This window comes from Aureobasidium melanogenum (assembly GCF_000721775.1).
Source record: "Aureobasidium melanogenum CBS 110374 unplaced genomic scaffold scaffold_22, whole genome shotgun sequence".
Classification (NCBI taxonomy): Eukaryota; Fungi; Ascomycota; class Dothideomycetes; order Dothideales; family Saccotheciaceae; genus Aureobasidium; species Aureobasidium melanogenum.
Window position 1 is genome coordinate 98,967 of NW_024470074.1, and position 16,414 is coordinate 115,380.

The window sequence follows — 16,414 nt, forward strand, 5'->3', positions numbered from 1 at the left end:
TCGCCGTTAATGCGATCGGCCTTAAAGAACTAATCGTACTATGTAAAGAAGGTTTTAAGATTAACGTTATCGTAGAAGGTTAGTATCCTCTAGCTTTTTACATCGTAGCCGTAGACTATAATAAGCTCTACGTCTCGATCGAGTATTCCTTTCGGAAAGAGATCTTCCGCAATATCGATAGTCTCTTCTACGTAGGGGTTAGAGTTAGATATTGCTATGTAAGTCTTAAAATTTGGTTTTAAGCTATGCCTATATATAAAGATAGCTCTTCTCTTTTCGGCAGGCCTATTTAATGCTAGTAGGCTTAGATCATCGTCCTTGCTAGGAATCATAGTGTTAATGGACTAATCCTCTAGAAAGGAACACATGCCGCTAACTATATAAAGAAATAGCTCTTGCAAGGTTTTAAAGCCCTAGTTATAAGGGTAATATGCGAAGCTAGAGGTGTCTAAGGGCTTATCTTTATTCCGTGCTCTAATATGCTTTTCGAGATCGGAAGCGAGGTCGTTAAACTCCTTAGCGAAAACACACTATTATTCACGTAAGTATTATTTCAAAAGTCAAGGTCGTGAAACCCCTTTTAGCACTAGAACGGACACACATTCTCGATTTTATAGTATGAGAAGTCTGTGTGAGCATAGCAGGAGATGCTCTAGAACGGCGCCTTTAGTAGTGCTCTAGTGGAAATGCTATGGACATATTGGCTTAGGACACACGTAAACCTTACCCTTTAGAGCTAGCGCATCCAAACCCGCATTAACTGCTACTTTTGACCTTGGTAGAAGCTATAGCTTTATAGTTGGCGAGATAGCATCATGCTAAGTTAAGGTAGTGCCTTTTTGACTAATGGTTATAGCTCTACGTCGAGTTTGTGTGCGAGTCGTGTGTTGTCTAGGGCTCTAGGCAACTTGGAACGATCTTGCTGTGGTGCCGCTCTTATATGGGGTAGAGTGCGGAGCAAGTCGGAAATTCTGTTTATGCATGTGGGCGGCATTGTGTTTGATTTCCTTTCGAAATGCGACAAGTTCTGTAGCGTCGGTTTGCATGGTGACCCTTAATCTAACAACTTGGTTATGGCTATATCTCCGGAGGGCTCTATTAACATACTCATTAGTCGAGTAATGGGGTACAAAGGATCAGACGGAGATATGTTGGGAAAGGGGATAGGGCCAGAAGGATACGGAAGAGTAGCACTAGCGGTACCACCAGTGTGGATAGGAGTGGCACTAGCAGTAGCAGCAGTGTGAGAGGCTGGGTTGGGAGTGGCACTAGCAGAAGCAGCATTGTGAGAGGCTTGGATGGGAGTAGCACTTGCGTAAGTAGGCACTATGCTGACTGATGGCCCGGTAGAGAAGGCTCATTGTGCAGGGATATTGGCAGTAACCGCAGAAGAACCAGCTTGGGTAGCAGAAGAGCCGGCTTGGGTGGCAGAAAGATCCACGTGAACAGCAGATGGATTGACTGAACTCCCAGAAGCACCGGCGTGGGCAGCAGAAGTATCGGCGGGCCTCAAAGCGAGTGTGGACGACGAGGAGGCATCTTGTGCGGTGCGAGCGGCGCGTGCTCTGTTGGGTATGAGCAGAGAAGTCGATGTGGAAAGTGAAGGACTTACGCTCGCAGTGATTCCTGTACCTCGGCGGCGCGGTGGTCACGTTGAGTCTTCTGATGTCTGCGCGCTCTGTTGTCCATGTTGCAAGTGAAGGGCGGCGTGTACAGGGAAGGAGGAGCGTGAACGAAGAGATGATGGAAAGGCGAGCAATGTGCAAGGGTTCGGCGTGAATGGGAAGGCGATCGAAAAGCGTGAAGGAGTTTCTATGCAATGATCAGACAGTGATCCAAACTAGAAGAAGTAGAAACGTAAGAAGTAAAGAAGGGGAAGGAACGATGTGAAGGAGTAAAGAGTAATGACTGTTTGTAGAGGTCATATCAAAAACTCAGTGCTAGGTACTTAATGGTCTAGGATGAACACTCACTAATGGAGAGCCAATGAGCAGTCCGTTTGGTGCAAGAGTTAAATACGACCAATGCGGGTGCAGAGCTGATATACAAACAAATGTCTACAGGTGCTCTATCGCGAGTCCATGTAGTTAGGCCGAATTTCAAGACCAGTCAGTCTCGAGAAGATCTCGAATAGAATCAGTCCTGATGCAGAGCCAGTGTACCAACGGAGGTAATTAGGTGCTCCGTCACAAGCCCATGTAATTAAGCCGAATCCTCAAACAGTCCGTCTCAGTGAATGTTTTGAGTAGGATCAATACCAATGCATACTGCACATTTTCAAATATGTATTCGAGTACCCCACCTCAAGCCCACGTAGTTTGGCCAAATTCGCAAACAGCTTCTTCTCTGGGCGAGTCTTGATCACGATGAATACCGATGCACACTGCACGTGTGTGCGAATGTGTTCGAGTGCCTCATCTCATGTCCACGTAGTTAGGACAGATGCAAGAATATCATCATTCTGAACGTTGATGTTGATGTCCTGCTGGATATTCTGCTCAACGACCATCGGTGAATATCCCTAGGTAGGCCATGCGACGGATCATTGGCTCAGCACAAACATGCAGTGACGCTGTCGCTTGATGTGACAGTGTACCAGCTGCAGCTCTAGACATATGCATCCAGCCCAAACGCAAGATCGATGTCAGAAAGAAGATAATCCCAAAACTCGCCAAGTCACAAAAAAAAACACCAAAATGGTCGATGTTGACAATCAAAGCCTCTGACGTTTGCCGATCCAATGACGCTGCCAAGCAAGCGCACAGCCACAGACATCCCTGGTTTGACAACCCACTCCTGCATGCAAAGCCTCACGATGATCAACATAGGAAAGCAAGGTCCTTGTTCAAATAGATAAAGACTGGTGACCCGACCTTGAATATATTCACCTACTTTTGTCTCGAAACAACCTCAGCAACTCCATCAATCCTCTATCTTTGCCTCAAACGACAACCGAATCAATCTGACGATTCGACTATCAATACTGCGATATCAAAGCAGACCATCAGAAACCTTAATTTTCACATATCAACATGGGTCTCATGTGGACTAAGGGCTGGGGCGGCAAGCACGCCGGTAAGTTATATTATGTCTCTCGAGATGCTTTTCGAGCATTACTGACTGTTCCTCAAAGGTGGTGGTGTTGTTGTTGTCGACAAGAACGGACCTCGTCGCGCTCCTTTCCGCTTCTCTCTCGGCAAATTCAGCTGCTTCCGCTAAGCAATGAGCCAAACGCCTTTGAATTCACGACACGTTTTCCAGGCACTGAGCACCAACGACAAATGTTTCGATGCCTTGGACTGAGCACTACATGACCTCTTACGACCGACTACGATATGACCTTGAGAAGCGTAATCATTTGAGCATTGGAGGATAAATTGAGATACCCCTGTAATCAGCTCATCAATGGAATGATTGCGACACCCATATGTTCTGACTTTTCTCCTCTTGCCTGGTGATTCAGGACAATCCCCATTTTTTTTTCGTAATGTCTTTGTCGTTTGGATGCCTCGGTCTGCAACGTGGTGATAGTTACCTCAAACTTGTGCACAAGCCTGTCCTGCTTGAAGATTCAAGCAGCGTACGTCCTTACAAGGCTCAATAGAACCTGAATATCCATCAAAAAGCTAATCCAGTCACTCCTGCTACTTGTGAAACACAACAAATTATGAAATTCAGACCAATTCGTTTGAAATAGTGCTAGAAAGATGTTCAGTGAGAGCAGGGTCATCCCCCATACATTGATTCGAGCACAGACCAGGCGAGTCATTCCCAACGCATTGCTTGTCGAAAATCCGTCGATAACGACGACACATCTCACCCACCGTCGCGGACGTGCCTTGCTGCCATCCGTCTTCGTCGATATCGTCGGTCGCCTACCAGAGGCTTCATAACTCGTAAGTTCCGTTCGTTCCTCATTATCTTTCCGACATTTGTTGCAGAGTCTCGATGGACGACACACTTGACTGCAGGTGCTGTCTGCGTCGTCGCTAGCAGTCGTCAAGTCGCTAGCGGTCATCAGTGCTCCGCTCTGCGAATATAGAAACATGATTCTCTGCCAAGTGCATAACAGTGAACTCTTGCTCACGTTGCTCAATGTAGATACTGTAACGTCGACTGCTCATCCACCTTCGGTAGCCAACAGCGCGCTCCAGCAAAATGCCACGACCAGAAGGCTATGCATCCATGCAATTCGACCAAGTCGAAAGCACAGGAAAACAAACAATGGTAGAATGCCGCCACTGCAAGAACAAACGCCTTGCCCGCAGTGTCGCAAGTCGAAAAGTAAAGCACCTGCAACAATGTCCCGAGTTCCATCGTTACGTAGCCGAATTAGCTGCCTCTAATAACGATGAGTTGAACGATGTGCCCGAGGAACTCCTGAACGGACCCCAAAGGAGAACTGCCAGCTATGGAGGAGCAGGTGAGGGAAATGGAGGAAGCTATGTGCAACAGCAAACACCCATCAGGAGACAATTCGATATGTCGTTGCCTACACTGCTGGACGGCCTTGGAAGTGGAAGACATGAGGCGCTGTCTACACCACTAGACGACGTACGCGATTGGAACAACGGGCTCGAGACAGATACACCCATGAACGACGCCACAACTTCTGAACACACCACTGCACCAGCAACAGCAACAGCACCACAACCACGACCGCGACCTCAAGCTCGCAATTCTCATCCCGAATCTGTGCCAGAACGAGCAGTTGCATTCGCACATCGAGCCGCTCAACGAAGGAAGGAGAAGTTGGATAATCTGCTAACTCGAGCGATCTACCAAGGAAGTCTGCCTTTCAACATCAATGATGCGGCTAAACACCCTGCCATGGCTGAGTTCTTCAAATTGGTGGACTATGTTCCTCCAAACAAAAATAAGATTGCTGATGATGTTTATGATCATACTCATGATCAGAGTGATGCGATCATCCCGTATACCTCGTAGTAACCATGATTCACCACAAGACAGAGGACGAACGCGGCAAGATAGATAAGATAAGATGAAGAGATACGAAATGCATTGTTAGACATGCCTTGATCTATTTGAGATTCAAAGAGAAAACGCCGAGTCATAACCCAAGGACCATTAATCATTATGCGTCGTAAAGTTGTTTTGTCCCTTTGCCCATTACCAAACCCGTGCTCAATCCAAGTTTCAGATGCAAACAAAAGATCAGAATGCTTCGTGGAAAGATGACGCTAGGAAATGATGAAAAGATCGCTCAATCAACAGAGAAAGAGGTCAAAAGGAAGTGCTGCGTCTCGCAGGCAGCCAAGATTGAGTGCACTTAGGCAACAACCTTGACAGGCTTCTTCTTGGAAGCGGAAGACTTTACACTCGCGTTTGCAGTTGCAGGAGCAGCCTTGGGGCAGTAGATGTTGCCAGCAGTAGCGTTGACGTACTGACCCTTCTCAGCAACGACAAAGTCCAGCGGTGTCAGAGTCTGGTTGTACATGAAGCAGCCAATCTCCAACTCTCCACCAGCCAGGCCTAGCCAACCCTTAGGGAGAGGAGCGCTGTAGGCCATGAATGCAGACACGCAACCGGGGAAGCCATTGCACTGCTGGATGCAGTTTGACCAGCGGGCATTTTGAGACTCAAAGTCGGGTTGAGGGATGTACCAGGAGTAAAGGTGGTATGAATCGGTGAAGTTGGACGAGGGAAGGTAGCCGGAGATGGTGGCGTTGCCTGGGTGGAGAGAGGCGTGGGGAAGAGGGTTGATGAGTGTGCAGTTTTCAGCAAGAGGGACGATGGCAGGTCCTCCGGCGCGTCGTTCGAGCTCAATTGGCGAGGCTGCTGCGAGGAGAGGCAGAGCGACGGCGGTGAAGATGGTGGAGAAGAGCATTTTGAACGTGTTCAGTTTTCAGCGCGTGTAGTTGGTTTTGATGGAGAGTGAAAGTTGTCGTTGATGGTATGTGATCCGGTAGTAGCAAGTCGATATATGATTGAATTGATCGATGCTCAGATAGTGTTGGCGTGAGTTGACAAAGTCGCGATTGATGGAACAAAAAAAGTCATAAAGTGGGCAAGGCCATGTTCTTAAATACAGAATAGATTTGCACACGTCGGACGGCATGGCTGCACGTCATTGCTATTCTCGGTAGCAACTGGAGGTAAAAGTTGCCGCTTGCCATGCAGCGCACGCTCTTTGCAAGATGGAATCGGATGCACAAAACAGGGGCTGAGTCTCCACCAATGCCGCAACTCGGGACCCTGCTCTCATCCTGATTCCTACGCGACCTGCATGCATATCCGCGCCCATCTTATCCATCTGTTTGGCTGCTCGTTATTCCCACGCCTGCCTTCTTTCCTTTGCGCTGATCAACATAGCCACTTGCCTGTTTTTCCATCATCGCCCTGTACAACCAGTTTATCATGACTTTGAAACAATCCTTCAATTGGCTTTACTCAACGGGCTTGTCAGGACCATGGATGGACGTCGAACTGTTTCTCGCGTCGTAAGGGCAAGATGGTCCGTGATAGTCGCGTGCTTGCATCTTGTGCAGTTCTACGCGTGAGGTGGGCCTTAACTTTTTTTCACTCTACGCGCGACACTGACTAAAAATACTACTACAATTCGATAGTCTTGTGCCACCAAGCACGGGGAGCAGCAGCATGGCTTTTGTGCTGTTTTTCTTTCTCAATCCGCTTGTCCTCTGTTCGGATGGCACTGGGGCAATGCGACGGTGAGATTGGCGGTCTGCGAAATACAGATCGCTGTTCTCGACGGGTTCACAACGACGGTTGCTCCAGGACGCCTCTTGTCTCATCTGTCTCCGCAAGGAACGTTGACGGGTCGCGGCAGAAACGTCACTTTTCTTAACGATAGCCGGCAGCGGTCACAGGTCATGAGCATGTCTTGAATTTCGTTACTCGCTCCATGTCGTTCCGTTGAAGCCGGCATGGCAAGTATGCACAAGACAGTGCCGAGCGAGGGAAGGTGGTGTGCACAATTCGTACCCAGGCCGTGGTAGCATCGGGCTTGCCATGTCGACGACAAAAGATTTGGAAAAAGTACTACGCTGACACGAGAGATCAAGATGGCTGGAGTGCCTGATAAAGATGCATGTCGTGTCACATCTAGCAGCCTTCTCTCGGGATGGACCGTCCCACCAGTGACGGCAATACCCCGCCGAGGACCAAGGTGATTATCCGACCAAGCATCAATCTCCAATGCATTGAACTTTTGTCTGAAAAGGTAACAGTTGCGATCAAGGTCTAGTACGTCTGCAGAACCATCATGTCTTCGTTATCACGAAGCACCATCTCTTCACATGTCATCCGAGGATGCTCTCGGCACCGAGCGTTGCGTCATGCGTCGTGGCGGGGCCCATTGCCGACAGCATCCTTGACGAGAGAAATAACCACCACATCTTCATCGCTACCTCCTAGACACTTTGCTTCCACACGTATCAACACCTTGCAGCAAGTCAGACACAAGTCCAAAATGACTGAGTCAAGCCAGTCCCCGCTCTCCGGTCTCTGGAAGCCGACCCATCTCCAAAACCTCTTCTACGGCTCCGATTGCGTATCCAAGCATTTGCTCGAATGCCTTCCGAACGAGAAGTCCAAAGCTTTCATCATCACTGGTTCCTCTCTCGCAAACAAGACGTCTCTTATCAAGTCCGTTGAATCGCAATTGGGATCCAGACACGCCGGCACTTTCTCCAACATCAAGCAACACGCTCCAGTAGCCGACCTAGACAAAGCAACAGATGCTGTCCAAGAAGACAACAGCATTGACACCATCATCAGTATTGGAGGTGGCTCTCCCATCGACAGCGCAAAAGCAATCTCCTACCGCCTCAACGAGAAGTCCGGTCGTTTCCTGCATCACATCGCTATCCCCACCACCTTGTCAGCAGCGGAATGCACCTTCAACGCTGGCTACACCCAACCGAATGGTCAGAAGGTGGGTGTTGCCCATCCCGAATGTGCTCCTCACGCTATCCTTTACGACTCCAAGTTCGGCCTGGAGACACCCGAGAAACTGTGGATGAGCACTGGACTGCGAGCCATGGACCACGCAGTAGAATTGATGTACCACCCCACAAGCACAGAAGTTCCTTGTCGCCAGATGGCCCTGATGGCTGCCCACGATCTCTTCACCTACCTTCCAAAGTACAAGGCCAACCCCAAGGACGAGGATGTCATCACTAGACTTCAACTTGCGAGTTTCGCCTCTCTTGGCTTCATGGGCTTGAACGCTAGTGGTCCTCTTGGACTCAGCCATGTTCTTGGATACGCCCTTGGGTCTCCCTACAGCATTCCTCACGGCATAACCTCCTGCATGACTTTGGGAGAGGTAGTAAAACTCAAGGCGGCTACCGATGCCTCTGCAGCTTCTCAGCTTACCCGCCTGTGTCCCTTCGTCGGAGTGACCAAGACTGGAGACGACAAAAAAGATGCTCAAGCTGTCGGAGATGCAATCAACAAACTTGTCGAGGAATTGGGCTTGAAGAGCACCTTGACAGAGTACAAGGTTGACAAGAGCGAGGCCCATACCGTCGCAAAGACTGCTACTAGAGCTGAGAGTGGACCGGTGTATGACATGGTCAAGAAGCTTGTTGAGGGCTTGTGGTGACTCGACTCAAAGGCTCGTTTGTAGACGATAGTCATAACGTAGATATAGAATGGCAGGTAGATAATATGAAAATGCCAAAAAGTCATAAAATGTCTTTGATGCTTCCTGCGCAATGTGCATCTAATGCTATGTACCTAGTCTAGCTCTTGGACCATGGGACAGTGTATTGAAACCAGACTAGATCAATCCCACTTCCATGCGTCCTATAGTTCTGTTCTCACTGGATTTCCAACTTCTCACACATCGCCAAACAAGCAAGACTGTAAAGCTTCTTTGAGCTCACCATACTATAAAGCCCATCAGAACCAACGTGTATATGTAACCCATCAGAACCAATGTGTATATATAAATACGCCTGTGAACTTTCACTGTTTTGTTGCTCCACCATTGCATCCCAAAGCGTTTGGACGGCCACTGTCGTGCATCAATGGGTATGCGGCGGTTTTAGCGAAGCGAGAGTGCTGCAAACATGTCGACGATCCGCTCAGAGCGGAGTATGCGAACGCGCCTTCGAGTAGAGTCTTGCAAAATGGTCTGAGCGGGTGCCTGAACTCGATGCCAAAGGCCGCGCAGATCCAGAGCCGTGAGTCCCAATCTGAGGCTTGACTCTGAGGCCGTAAGCCGCACGAGAGTCCATCAGACGTCGTTGTAGACCAAAGGCTATGATCGGGATCTGACCAGGGCCTAAACATGCTGACAATCTGTTCGAAGACAATCATCGAACCCATGTCCTGCTCACCGTCAAGCCAAATCTGGCCGTCCTCGTAACCATATGTATATCCCATCTCCTCCATCCTTCACTCTTCACACTGCTTGCATCCTAGCCTCAACCTTATCCTCCCATTTCTTGACCTGCACATCCCACTTCTTGTCTTTCTCAAAGTGCTCTTTAGCCCAAATAATGATCTCCTTGACCGCGGCATACTTTTCCAAAAAGTAGAGTTCGGAAACAGCAGCTTGGATGGTTTGATGGTGTTTCTTGTCCAGTTGTGTCTTCTCTGCAGAAGTTGCTTGCGACTCCAGACCAGAAATAGTTGTATCCACAGATCCAGCGTTGACAGCAGCAAGAAACTCCTGAGACGGACAAAACGGCGGCTCAAACGTAAGAAGTTGTTTCCAGATCTATGCCCCAGCACCATCAGTCACCAATCCCTTGTCTTTCAGCTCTTGTAGACTCAACACTTACACTCCCTTCATCAATCCTAGCTGTATAACTCGCTTTCTGAGCTAGGAAGTCGTCCTCGGTATATCTTGTCCTGGCTGCACGCGCAGCTCCTGCCTTTTCTCTTTCGGCATCGCTGTCGTCTTCTGCTTCTACGGCTGCGACTGTTGCGTCGGCGCCTGCTTGTTGGTCGTGCGCGGCTGTGGTTGCATAGTCGTCGCTGGAAACGTCGAGGGCGAGGAAGGGATCTGTTTCGGCGGACATGGTTGGCGGGTAAGGTGGTGTCAGTGGTGTCGAGAGGGATTGAGAAAAAAAAATGTCGGTGGTTAGAAAAGAAAAAAGAAATATTAAAAGAAAAATGCCGCGCGGGGCTTCAAGCTGAGAGATGATCCATCAATGTACCCAGCGATCACATCCTCCCCGTATGCTAAAGTATATAATGCGTGTGCTGTCAAAATACACGATACTGACAAGAATTAGAATGATGTCCACTGAGAAGTGAGGAGGTATAGACTCTCTATGGACATGCCTATGTTTCCAGAAGACATTGTGCCTTTTTATAGCGTATACTCTACTATCTACGCAGTTGGAGGACGATGAATGCAATTAATAGTTACAAGCTTTGGCACAAAGGGAAGATGGAATATCCACCAGTCTTAACTCAGTCATTGCATCAGCTATTTCAGTGCTTCAAGCAGGCAATGCTTCAAGGATGAAGTCTTCTTTTGCGTCCATCATCCTTCGAGCATCTCAAAAAATTACCTCGGTATCTTCAGAACTGTCTGCCGAGTGATATGGAGCCCCAACATAGTCAAGCAACAGCACGCGATCACGATGATACGACGAAAACATAAAAATGTGTTGTAGTAGAGTTCTGATTTCGAACTATGCTAATGGTACATCAGGGCAATTGTTCTCTGGTAAAACGCCCATGAGAGTTCAATTGATTAAAAGTCATCCTTCTTAATCGTCATGGCATGAAACAAATAACACTCAACCTCTCTCTAAGCGATTGACTTATGAGAAGGGGTTGGTGCGGGTGCCCCAGTAGGTGAGGAACATGGAGAGACCGACAGTCTCGAAGACGCGGGCAAGAGCACCGACGGCGACGGTGTCAAGAGGGCGCTTCTCGGTGAAGATCTGGGCAATGAACTAGTGATATGTTAGCGTGTGCTCGTGTCTGGAGGTGCCAAACAGGTGAACTTACGGAAGGAGCGGAAGAGGCAGCGAAGATCAGGCCACCGAGGTAGGCAGCGCCCTTGTAGGAGAGGGTGCCAGTGGCGTTGAGGAGAGCACCAACACCGTAGGACTGGAGGGCAGAGCCGGCGAGGGAAGTACCCCAGGCAGCGGCAGCCGAGGCAGTCTCCTTGGACTTGAAGAACTCCTCCTTGGAGTTGGCAGCCTGGGCCTGACGGTAGGTGTCACCGAAGACGGGGCCGAGGATGGCGAGGGAGGCGAGGTGGTTGAAGGCAGTGCCGACAGCGATGGCCGAAGGCTTAACGGGAGGGAGGTCTGTAGAAGTGAAGAGTCAGCGACTGAAGTGTGATGTTTGTCAATCTTCCCCTGAACTGCACACACGCATAGCTCAAATGAGCTCCAGAGAGTGCGGATAGCTGCAGGAAAAGACACTCAGTAGCGACTTACAGGAGAGAGTGGCCATTGTGATGGTTGTGTGTGGTTTGTGTGGTAGAGGTGGAAAAGTTGATGGATTTGTAGATGAATATGAGAAGAATGGATGGAAAGAGCGCAGGAGACGAGGTTAAATGGAAGTGGTGCTACGCCTCGCTCATGCCAAAACTGTGACGTACCCCCGATTCGCGCGTCATTGTGTTTGTGGCTGGTTTGGCTAGAATAGGAAGCTATGGCCAACTTCGTCCCGCTTCTCCACGAACGTGTTGTTGATGCCCTGCGGTACCAGACTCCCACACAAACACCTTTGCAGCAAGTTGCTAGATCAACCGAGTACGATCGAGTTGACTAATGCAACATAAGAGCCTGCATCAACAAGGTACAAGGTTTTCCAGATGTAGACAGGCAGCACGCGAGTGAATCCCTTGAGCCGAGCTCGATATGCGTTTCGCAAGCTTTCTCCACAGCAGGGCGTCATTACCCACAGCTCTTGCGAGATCGTGATGCTTCAGAAACGTCGCAAAAACATGGAAAACCAATCCAGAAAGTGAAAGAAGCGTTAAGCCACAGCATGTCGCTCATCTAACTTGGTATTCTAAGCCCGTCTAGATCATGAATGCATCATACCATCAGTCTTACAAGACTGGTCTATGCCTCTCTGCTCGCATCGGCAGCCTCCATACCTTGCTTCTCCGGCTTCCAGCTGCCATCGTGCTTTGACTTGATGACTTCGTGTACGCTCAGCCTGTTTTGCACAATCTCGCGACCATTGACAAGGTCATTTTCGTCGGCTCTCTTACGCGCTTCCTCCTCGTTTTTGGCAATGCCGGCCTTGATGTGACGCTTCACCAATCGCTCTCTTGCTACATCTTCCTCGACCTCGACGAACCAAAGCTCATCCATGAGCTCCGCTGCCTCTTTCCACTCGGGCGCACCAGTGCCCAGACTCAAGTAGTTGCCCTCAAAGATCAGAATACGAGCTTCTGGGTGGATAGGAATATCGTCGTTGACGGGATCTTTCTGGGCGTGATCAAAAGATGGTGCGTATAATGTCTTCGTCTCGGGCGAAATGGGCTGGCGAAGCTTCTTGACCAACTCCAAGAAGGAAGGCGCATCAAACGTGAATGCGGCGCCTCTTCTTGCGTGAGCAGTGGTAGGGTCGGGCATGGCGTCTAGCTGGGCTCGCGACAAATGGTAGCCGTCCATTGGGACAAAAGCAGCGGGTTCATCGTTTTGCGCCAGCCCAGGAGATTGCTCGTGATGAAGTTCATTCAAGCGACTTGCGACAACGGATGCGAGAGTAGTTTTGCCTGACGAGATGTTAGTTTGTGCAACAGGACATGGTAGAGGTGCTTATCTGACCTGAACCTGGGATGCCAGATACAGCAATCATCAGTCTTTTGGACCTGGGCAATTCCTGAAATTTGGCCCATGTCTTCTTGACCAGTCTGTCCACTTGTTCATCCATAGTTGCAGTCGTAGGAAATATCTCAGGGATTTGGAGAGAAAGATGTGACTGGTGTTGTGAACAGAAAACAAAGAGCTAATTATTCTGGACACGACCCTGATCGACTGATCTATCTAATTGCTCCCAGAACAGCGGCATCAGGTCAGCTGTCCCCCTCATCGTCCGGCCGAGATGCCGCCCTGCTTTGTTTTCTCAAAGGAGCGAGCAACCCATATTTCAGCCTGGTGATATCACGCCCACCTATTCGTGATCGTATTTCCCCATGACGTATCGCTTTGTTGGCATGTGAATCTGAGAGCATCCTTCTGGCTTGGCATCGACAACTACACTCCTTCGAGTCTCTTAACCTTTGAATTAATTATTTTACTTGACATCGCGAATTTTGTCTCATTGAGAAATTGAATTCTCGCCTGTCAGCATGTCGATGTCTCCGGCTTCTTAAGTATAGATTAATGCATACCAAAAATACTCTTACAGATATTGGACCACGCTTCTGATACCGATGGGAAGAAGGCATAATATTGAATCCTGAGCTATAGTCTGCTGCGTCGGGAGACAGTGGACCGACGACAGACGATCCTTTATAACATATCATAATACGTCGCCCTACTCGGAGACTGTCTAGCTCACGCCCTGAAAAGCGGCAATGCCGTTGTTGACCTCTCTGATCATGTCAAGAGGATTTGTCCGCTGACAGAATCGATAGAGAGATATGCAAAATTCTCTTTGGTGCTCTGCTGTTCTCGAGCTACTTCCTGCATTTTTGTAGCTATAACCCCCTTTTGATGTCGGTGACGGGGACACACGATCCGGTCAAGTTCACGATCACGTCGGTCGCAAGGCACAGAAAACATGAAACCACCCCTACAATCTCAATTCCCGTTCTTAATTCTACGAAAAACCACCATGATTATTTTCAAGAAGTAAAAATAAAGCCCGAACGAATGTGGCCGCCCTCCACAACGAAAGATGCTCCTTGCAAGTCTGATGGCAAGCCCTGGTTTTATCAGTCTCGGGTTCCCGATGACTTCAGAAGTTCTTAGTGCTCTTATATTGATGACAACGCGAGGAAGCGATTCTTGCTGTTCTTCAGTATGCTCGTTGTGGCTGAAGCAGGAGAAGCAGCTGCGTAGGAAGTTCTTGATGGTGGTGAACATTGTGGTAGAAGGAGCGGGGACCTGTGCGTTTATAGATGTTAGTGTCTCCTTGTCTACTATTGGCTAGGCTTGTTCATTGTAGAAACTCACGAAAAGTGATCTTGGTTGCGTTGAGGGATAGAGTCACGTGCTATGGTCCAGAGTGAATTTGAAGATGTGAGAGCACGATGCCGCTTAGCTAATCGAACAGTGAGGGAGATGGAGTGAAGGGGCTAGTGAGCAGGCGAAGAACTCCAGGAGCATGTCAAGGAAATTGTTTTGTGTCACAGTGCAACAGGGGAAGCAACTGTGTTTGTCTCATGAACATAACGTTGATTACATACAGCTATGGAAAGGCAACATACATTCGTAATACAGAGTCGTTCCATTGAGAGCATCAGCTCCAATCTCAATTGGGGACATCGTCCACACTAGTGACGTGAACCTCCTTCCTGCCATTCATTTTACGGCGCAGTGCACTCGAGGCGGGATACACGACCTTTCTCAATCTGTTGGGCCCACCAAGAGGTTGGTATGCCTTGAGTCCGTGCCATGGGTCAACTCTCATATGATCCTCCCAGAAAGTCTTTCTCTCAAAGTCAAAACTCTCTTGCTTGGGAATCTTGACGGTAGCCACGGTCTGCCAGGGATACTTTTCAGGGTCCCAGATCTTACCAGCATACTCGACAGGTTGGTCTTCCAGATTCTCGCACAGTTGGACTTGGAAGAGGTACTCCGCATCGTGGGTGGCATGGAAGTTTTGAAGCCAGCGGTGCAGGATGTCTGAGCCGTGCTCGGGGCGTACGGTCTCGTCGTAGAGCTTGCGCTGTGTCTCGCCCGAAGGCACCAGGCAGTACTTCATAACATAATCTCCGAAGCGGTAGGCAGTCTGTGAGTACTGGCGAGTGCTCTCCAGATGTGTGTTACGAACTTTGTCTCGTGCAGTCTGTAGCTCTGTGTCATTGCGCTTCTCGAGATGTTTGCGTAGTTCTTCCTGATCGTGACCGTACTTGATGCGAAGGTCAATGATCTCACGGGTGACTTTGGCAGTGGCAAGGTCGAGAGCTGGTGTGCTGTTGAACTCAATATCGTGTGTAGGGTAGTTCTCGTACATGTCACCCTTGACACCAAAGAGCTTCATGGCAAAGCCTCGAGGAACAGGAATGCGGTCCTGGAAGGGTGTTAGCGGGCAGGAATGGGAGAGGTGATATGGAAACATACGTCCAAGCCCGGGTCGCCTGGTTCAGTGCTGTATCTTGCAGCGATTTTGTATTCGCCACCGTGTGAGAAGAGTTCACCCTGCTTGAGATGCTTGGGGAGGTTGTCATCAACGATGAATGTGCCCTTGACGATCCCATGGGTGCGAGCATGGGTACCACTGTAGCAATGGCGGTGGATGTTCCATTGGGCTTTCTGAATTTGGTTGATCTGCTCAGCAACGGCATTGATGTCCTCCTCTTCGTCGTCCGGGATCTTCTCTACACCTTCAGCATCCCAGCGAATGTAGTTTCGACCTGAGAGGTCTTCCTGGTTAACATCGTTGGCGTTCTTATTTGGAGCTTCGTGGACGGTCAAGTTAGAAGTACGATCAACAATTACAGTGGAAGACATGATAACTCTGTTTCCTGCAGTACAATTGACAATGGGAACCAGGATCTAGCAGAGACCTACCAGCCTGAATCAAGATCTATATAGAATAGGTGGAGGGGTCTAGACCAAGTGCGGGGTGAGCTCCTTCTAGACATGATTGTACAGATCAGTAGGCGGGGAAGAAGATAGACTCTCAGCCATGCGGGCAATGGAGAGCAGTATTTGAGATAGCTGGGTGTTTCCCCGCGATTGATGGCTGTTTTGGAGGGGTTCTCTGATCGACGAGATATATCCGGCCATACGGAAAGGCGGGATTAGTGATGGTGGCTTGAGGGATAGCTGCAGGATGTGACACCAAGACTGATCTGCAAGCGGTTTTTGAGTGAGGAGTCAGAATAGTAGGAAAACCTGGTCACTGGCATCGAATGATTGACAAAGGCACAAGAAGATATTATTCTAAGGTTAAAAGAGTGGATGAATGTCTAGAGTAGATGATGTCTCGGTGGTTGGTTGCGGCTGTGAGTGGGTCGCGGCGTGGGAAAGTGTGGGGAAGGACGGAGCCCCTGCTTGAGTCGATGCTGCCTTTCCCAATCTCGACATTGCGGACACTCGATTAGCTATAGCACTATAAGCGCTGTGTTCCGATCATGTCTGCTGTGTCCAATGCCGATGCAGCGTCTAAATCGGGTATGTTCGTCCTCTTGCTCACCTTTGACCACAGAGAGCTGACGCGGCCACGTTGCAGCTTCCAAGAAGAAGAGAAAGAACAAGAAGAAGGCCAACGACAAGACAAAATCAAACACAGACACGACAGACGTTAACGGCGCAAACGATGATCAAGA

General features: G+C 49.1%; 8 protein-coding genes across 8 annotated transcripts; 2 read left to right on the forward strand and 6 right to left on the reverse strand.

Annotated features, from left to right (window-relative positions):
• Positions 1 to 899: 899 nt before the first annotated feature.
• On the reverse strand, positions 900 to 1,689 carry M437DRAFT_68540 (uncharacterized protein; the record flags this gene model as incomplete). The annotated part of the gene is made up of 4 exons (XM_041025126.1): positions 900 to 1,027; positions 1,108 to 1,335; positions 1,396 to 1,565; positions 1,613 to 1,689. The coding sequence occupies 4 exons, from the start codon at positions 1,687 to 1,689 to the stop codon at positions 900 to 902; spliced, it is 603 nt and encodes a 200-aa protein (XP_040876942.1).
• A 2,469-nt stretch (positions 1,690 to 4,158) lies between these two features.
• M437DRAFT_55623 (uncharacterized protein) lies at positions 4,159 to 4,947 on the forward strand (the record flags this gene model as incomplete). Its single annotated transcript, XM_041022908.1, has 1 exon — positions 4,159 to 4,947. The coding sequence occupies one exon, from the start codon at positions 4,159 to 4,161 to the stop codon at positions 4,945 to 4,947; it is 789 nt and encodes a 262-aa protein (XP_040876943.1).
• A 343-nt stretch (positions 4,948 to 5,290) lies between these two features.
• Positions 5,291 to 5,848, reverse strand: M437DRAFT_77694 (uncharacterized protein; the record flags this gene model as incomplete). The annotated part of the gene is made up of 1 exon (XM_041026856.1): positions 5,291 to 5,848. The coding sequence occupies one exon, from the start codon at positions 5,846 to 5,848 to the stop codon at positions 5,291 to 5,293; it is 558 nt and encodes a 185-aa protein (XP_040876944.1).
• A 1,602-nt stretch (positions 5,849 to 7,450) lies between these two features.
• M437DRAFT_87111 (Dehydroquinate synthase-like protein) lies at positions 7,451 to 8,587 on the forward strand (the record flags this gene model as incomplete). Its single annotated transcript, XM_041028585.1, has 1 exon — positions 7,451 to 8,587. The coding sequence occupies one exon, from the start codon at positions 7,451 to 7,453 to the stop codon at positions 8,585 to 8,587; it is 1,137 nt and encodes a 378-aa protein (XP_040876945.1).
• An 804-nt stretch (positions 8,588 to 9,391) lies between these two features.
• M437DRAFT_87112 (uncharacterized protein) lies at positions 9,392 to 10,013 on the reverse strand (the record flags this gene model as incomplete). Its single annotated transcript, XM_041028586.1, has 2 exons — positions 9,392 to 9,709; positions 9,774 to 10,013. The coding sequence occupies 2 exons, from the start codon at positions 10,011 to 10,013 to the stop codon at positions 9,392 to 9,394; spliced, it is 558 nt and encodes a 185-aa protein (XP_040876946.1).
• A 753-nt stretch (positions 10,014 to 10,766) lies between these two features.
• On the reverse strand, positions 10,767 to 11,409 carry M437DRAFT_87113 (DUF1761-domain-containing protein; the record flags this gene model as incomplete). Its single annotated transcript, XM_041028587.1, has 3 exons — positions 10,767 to 10,901; positions 10,957 to 11,261; positions 11,394 to 11,409. The coding sequence occupies 3 exons, from the start codon at positions 11,407 to 11,409 to the stop codon at positions 10,767 to 10,769; spliced, it is 456 nt and encodes a 151-aa protein (XP_040876947.1).
• Positions 11,410 to 12,026: 617 nt separating this feature from the next.
• Positions 12,027 to 12,846, reverse strand: M437DRAFT_55616 (P-loop containing nucleoside triphosphate hydrolase protein; the record flags this gene model as incomplete). The annotated part of the gene is made up of 2 exons (XM_041022905.1): positions 12,027 to 12,688; positions 12,741 to 12,846. 2 exons carry the CDS (start codon positions 12,844 to 12,846, stop codon positions 12,027 to 12,029), a joined length of 768 nt encoding a protein of 255 aa, XP_040876948.1.
• Positions 12,847 to 14,391: 1,545 nt separating this feature from the next.
• M437DRAFT_87115 (heme-dependent catalase) lies at positions 14,392 to 15,593 on the reverse strand (the record flags this gene model as incomplete). Its single annotated transcript, XM_041028588.1, has 2 exons — positions 14,392 to 15,153; positions 15,204 to 15,593. The coding sequence occupies 2 exons, from the start codon at positions 15,591 to 15,593 to the stop codon at positions 14,392 to 14,394; spliced, it is 1,152 nt and encodes a 383-aa protein (XP_040876949.1).
• Positions 15,594 to 16,414: the final 821 nt, after the last annotated feature.